Source organism: Glycine max, chromosome 4 (genome assembly GCF_000004515.6).
Source record: "Glycine max cultivar Williams 82 chromosome 4, Glycine_max_v4.0, whole genome shotgun sequence".
NCBI classification, from domain to species: domain Eukaryota; kingdom Viridiplantae; phylum Streptophyta; class Magnoliopsida; order Fabales; family Fabaceae; genus Glycine; species Glycine max.
The window spans coordinates 8,702,497-8,708,555 of NC_016091.4; the positions used below are offsets into that span (position 1 = coordinate 8,702,497).

General features: G+C 38.7%; 1 protein-coding gene across 1 annotated transcript in view; it reads right to left on the bottom strand.

Moving 5' to 3' along the window:
* Nucleotides 1–2,907: 2,907 nt before the first annotated feature.
* Nucleotides 2,908–6,059, bottom strand: part of LOC106798385 (protein SABRE) — a 5,505-nt gene continuing 2,353 nt past the window's right edge. The window contains exons 2-3 of the mRNA XM_014774573.3: nucleotides 3,692–3,803; nucleotides 2,908–3,342 (exon numbers count right to left, since the gene is read on the bottom strand). Of these exons, the coding sequence (XP_014630059.1) occupies nucleotides 2,986–3,342; nucleotides 3,692–3,803 (469 nt within the window). The 3' untranslated portion in view covers nucleotides 2,908–2,985. The remainder of the gene's footprint in view (nucleotides 3,343–3,691; nucleotides 3,804–6,059) is intronic.

Here is a 6,059-nt window from a genome sequence, read left to right on the forward strand (position 1 = left end):
ACGGAAAACTGAGTGCTAATATAAGAAGAGCCCTCTCTGCAGAGCAAAACAATAGATGACCAGAGACAAATATATAAAAAGAAGGAAGTTCCATTTGATAGAATCAATAGTTAAGAAATCTCTTATATACACATGATGCACCACCAGAGCTTTGAAACAAACCAATAAAAATTGACAGATGATTTGGCCTTTTAAAATATAATTTCCACCATTCAATATTTGTCACATTACAGTAGTGTTCGGCCCAGCTTTTTTGGGTTTCTCTTCTCCTTAAAAGGAGGAACTGGGCCACATACATTTTTCTGAAAATATATTTAAAAGCTTAATTTTTAGAAAAGAAAAGAAAAAAAAAACAGATTTTTAAGAAAGGCTGGTAAAGGAGCTTTTAGAAAAAAGTTCCAAAGCCTCTTCATGGTTGTTTTGGGGCTTGAAGGGAATGGTTACACAGTGAGCAATGAAACATCCTGATGTTCAATGCCCACAGCCTCAAACAGGAGACAACCACATTCTGCTGGTTGACCGTTTCACTAGTTGACCATTGCCATTGTTGAGCAATGTTAGCCATCAATGGCACTAAGGAACTTGCACTCAAAGGTCGCATGAGTTCCTCAAGGTTGATGGAACCATACTGAAAGCATGTCAGGTGCTGCTTGAGGATGAGGGAACATCCCTACGTTTGTTGCATAGGCTTCTGGGTGTTATTACTACGATAAGTTTCTGAGAGAGGCTTTCAGCCCCATTTTCCCTGACATTGTTGATTTGCTTTTCAGTTGGGCATTGGTGCCTTACCTTGCCCAATCAGATAGGGCATAGGGGTGTTATTTTGGATAACTTCTTGCACTTTCAGAAGCACTAGGTTGGTTGCCTCCCCATGCCCAGCCTCTACTTCACTTTTAAAACTCTTATTTTCAGATTAAATTTTAAAATATCTTCCAAAAAAAACAGGGCCAAACACATCCTGAGTGTCTTGTTCTATTATATTAGTGCACAACTGAGTGTTTCACCATGTGTATATTGAAATCTCCCTTATCGCTTGAAAACACCCATTGTGTTCCAACTTCCAACTTTAAGGGTTCATGCCAGACAGCTTATAGATCATCTAACACACATCTACTTCCTCTTTTCCAACCAGCATAACAACAACTGCAAGATTAATATTACAAAAATGATAAAGGAGGACTTGGCATTAAAGATCTTAGGACTTTCAATTCAGCTTTGTTGGGAAAGTGGCGTTGGGATTTATTTCACAACCAGCAGGAGCACTGGGCAAAAATTCTAATATCAAAATATGGGGGCTGGAGGGAATTGGAAGAAGGCATGACAGCAAGAAGGCAATCAATCTGGTGGAAGGATCTGACACTAATTCAGCAGCAACAGCAGACTCACTTAATCAAAAGGGAAACAAAATGGAAGGTGGGGAGTGAGGAGAAATTCAGATTTTGGGAAGACCCTTGGACAGAAAATGCTACTCCACTAAGGGAGAAATACCCCAGGTTGTATCAAAACTCATGCCAACAAAAGGACAGCATCATAAACATGGGGTATACTACCTGCAGTGGTTGGGAATGGAAGCTAGCTTGGAGGAGACCCCTATTTGACTGCGAAGTTCAAATGGCAGACAATTTCCTTGAGGAATTATCACAGCAACAGATTCAGCCAAATATGGAGGATAAATGGATATGGAAGCGTGATCAAGGTGGATACTACACGACAAGAAGTGGATATGAATTGATTTGGGGAGAACAAATGGGAGCACACCAGAGTACAGATTTTGTGGATCTATGGAAGCTCAAAATCCCTACCAAATCACTCATCTTTGCATGGAGACTAATTAGGGATAGACTCCCGACAAAGATGAATCTCAGCAGGCGCCAAGTATTGGTCAATGATCTCATGTGCCCATTCTGTGGGGGGGCTATGGAGGAGGCTGCTCATGTATTCTTCAGCTGCAGCAAAATCCAGCCTCTATGGTGGGAGTCTCTATCTTGGGTCAACCTACTTACAGCTCTACCACAGAATCCAAGAGATCATTATCTACAGCATGTACTAGGGTTTGTGGAAGGAAAGAAACAAATAAGATGGTGCTGTTGGTGGATAGCTATGACATCAACAATTTGGAAGCATAGAAATAGAATAGTATTCCATAATGACACGCTTGATGGGACTAAACTGATTGAGGAGGCAGTCCTAGTACTGTGGACATGGATTAAAGTCATGGAGAAGGACTTTGCAATTCACTTCAATCAATGGTCCTCTAACATCAAGGAAGCGTTTAGTAACTAGGTGGGAGGGGCTTTGAATTTATGTAATCTATATAGAAGGGTCCCTACAAGATTAATTGTAATTCTGCCCTTGACTGGGGTAGCTCGGTTTTGGTTCCAATCCAGACTCCATTTTAGTCTGCAGTGGAACCACTGCACTGGGCAAACCAGTACCTTGTATTTTAGTACCTCTGGTACTCTATCAATATATAATATCTATTTTTGCTGAGCAAAAAAAAAACAAAAATGAATATAGAGAAGAAATATACCTATTATGACCAAATTCACACGAGACAGAGAACGTTTCGCAGATAAAAGGAGCTGAAGACCTTTCTAAAGCAGTAATGGATGCCTGGCCTGAAGAACTGCATCCTCCACCACTTAAATTAGATAAAAAGTCGCAGCTAGCTCGTGGTTCACCAATGTGAACAAAAATAGGTAATATTTGCAGTCTAACTAATAAATTTGACTAAGTTGAACTTTGAGTTGTGTCTCACAAGACTCTCATTCATCAAAGTTACCTCAAGTGTTACACATGCTTCTATTTATAGACTAGCCAGTGAACAAAAAAATTATAATAAGATTCAAATAGAAACAACAGAAGAAAATACAATAAAATTAAGTTTAAACTTATATAAATAGACAGTGAGAGAAACTTATTTTATTTATAAATATAATATAATAATCATTACATTTGATGATCTAAACATCATTTTGAAATATATTATGTGCTACGTGCACACACCATAGTATATGAAAATAAAGTCAGCATGTGTTTAACCATACAAGCTGAACAATACAATTTTACGGAGATGTACACCTTCAGAACCAGATCAGTCACACAAACTGACAAATATCTTGCAATATTGCCCACAATCATCCACTTTCCCCTGCCTGAAGCACGAGATTTCCTAGTTTTCTTCTTCCCTGGGCTTTTATTTGAAGGCCTCATAACAACTTCTAGGTCGCATATTAACACTTGTAGCTTGGGATCCCGAGATATGAAACCCACACCAAGTTTAACCAGGGACTGTCGTAAGCTGAGTTTAATTTCACCAACAGAAACAGATTCAATGGCACCCTGTACATGTTATAAATCAACAGATTAAACATGATAACTAATTGGAATAAGAATAGAGGGTTTTAATTATGGCTGCATAAAAGAAAACAAAAATCAGCTGAACAAAATTGCTTGCAGATTTCAGAAGCTGGGGGAAATCATTTAACATGAAACTTAGTCAAAAGGTGTGGGATATAACAATTTAGTTAATCAATAATTACATCATTTATTACAACAAACTCCAAGCACCAACTTCATTTTACTCTCTCTACTCTGTTGAACTGTAGCCTGCCCCTCCCCCCAGTCCCCCAATGCCCTTCAAAATTCCAAAAATGAAATAAGGCAGTGAATGAAGGCAAAGACAAAAAACCTTTTTAAACTTCACCACCACATCCCTTAAACATTTCCATCCACCAACACGAAATCCAACAGATGCTCCCAAAATCCGGCTCAGAATCCAAGCCAGCAACCCAGAAGCAAATCTGCAATAAAATGCATAAACATGATGGTTCAAGTTCTCTAAAGAAAAATTTAAACTACCGGCAACACAATACTCAATATTAAAACACAAAAATAGTATGTTATCATCAATTTTACTAGGGCAAAAAGCAAAAAATGATGGCAACTGGCAAAAAATCATCAATGTGATATAATTTGATGATAAAATTTTGGGCATTCCTCCCTAACATATCCACAAGGGACAACTCCCCTATTGAGTAGTCTTCCCTTGACAGTAGGATTTGTCAACACTGCCACACACACACCAAAAAAAGAACATTTGGTCACATTTCAATTTCTATGGATCATCACCATATAAGAATGTGAGTGTCTATTGCCACTCCTATTCAGTTAACTTTTATATAATTTCTCTAAACCATTAGTGGAATTAACAAAGAGGAACAAGGATATCTTGAATCAAAAATAATGGCAATAATAGAAACCCCCTAAAAGAATAATGGACAAGTTTACATTCAAATAAAGCAACCTTTTTTTTATTTTGTTATTTTTCCATTCATAAAATGCACATTAAAACACATCTTATTCTTTCAAACACAAACTGCACAATGAAACCATAATGAAAATTAGATATTTTGCTTCTTTTACTTCAATTTTTACGCATAATTATGTATAATTGCATGCTTCTTTGCAGATGATATAATTTTGGTTGAAGAAATTAGGAATGCAGTTAACATTCAACTTGAATTTTGGACTCAGACTTTTGAAACAAATGATTTCCACTTAACTAGGAATAAGGCAGAATATATGCATTGCAATTATTGCAAGAGACAAGAAGAATCTGATGTTAAAGTAAAAATGGGGGAGGATGTCATACCACAACTTTCAAAGTTTAAATATTTAGGATTAATACTATGAAATGATGGGGGGAAATTAATGAGAATGTCACAAATAGGATACAAGCAGGATGGGTAAAATGGAAAAGGCATTGGAAGTTATTCGTGCAAAGTATCTACCAAACTTTATCGTACTACAAGACATCTGGCTATACTCTATAGTAGTGAATGTTGGGCTTTAAAGAGACAGCAAGAGAAAAAGGTCCAAGTGGCAAAAATGAGGATGTTAAGATGGATGTGTAGCCATACAATATGAGAAAAGAAAGGATACAAAATGATTGTATACGAGGAGAGGTTAGTGTAGCACTAATTGAGGTGGCTCAAACATGTACAAAGAAAGCCCCTAGAGGTACCATTGAGAAGAGTAGATTGCATGATTTTTAGTATGGGGAAGAGGAGAGGGAGACCAAGAAGGAAATTGGAGGAATTGGTCAACAAAGATCTTATGGAAAATAATATCTCCAAAACTTCGGTCTCTAACCAAGTCAAATGGTGTTGTGAGACCCATGCAGCCAGCCCCAATAAACTGAAACAACATGTAGGATTATGGGTAGTCGTGCTGTCTTAATTAGCACCCACGCCCTATCCAGTCTCTGGAGTTCTTCCACGTCATTGTCCACCTCCACCGCTTCTCCTACAGCCGACGTGATCTGCTTAATGTATTCCAAATCCCATGCATGTAAAGGGATTCCCCAGCACAACATCCAAACAAGTCTATATCAAGTTCGCATCTGCGAGTTCCACTTTTCCGGCAAATGGAACAAGGATGAACCCTTATCAGTTGCTTCCCTGACCAGTTGTTCAACTCTATCATCCGTGAGTCCCATTAGCAGTACCATATCATCTCCTAGATATTTTGGCGTGATATCTTCTCTCCCGTTCCACATGAATTCGCCTTCCACTCTATCAAACATCGCCAGTTTCTTCAGTCTTCCTACCCAAGTGTTACTGAGCCATGTCCTTTCATCCACATGTATGTTCAGTTGTACTGACGAGTGAGAAATTGTTTCCGTTGGACTCATGCGCATTAGATTCCTTCTTCGTCCCATGTTTCTGTTACCTGTCACCGCCACTCTCGCATACAAGGTTGGCGCTATCGTTCCTTGGAGTTGCTGTTTCGTTGCACCTTCAAGGTTACCTTGATGTTTCTCACCCTCGAGTAATTTATCTGAGGTTATTCCCGTCCTGTACTTGTAGTTTAAGTTGGCTTCTCCCTTCGCCATCCTCTCCCTTCCATGCTTTGGTATGTTGACATGTAGTTTCAGCCCCCTACAATCAGGTTGTCCAGTTGTCTTTCAAACCTCCTCACATCGCCCACCCCCTTGAATCTCACGAAACCATTCCTCCTGCCATGCCTATTTCAGTTTCTTGCAATGAAAACCTCTC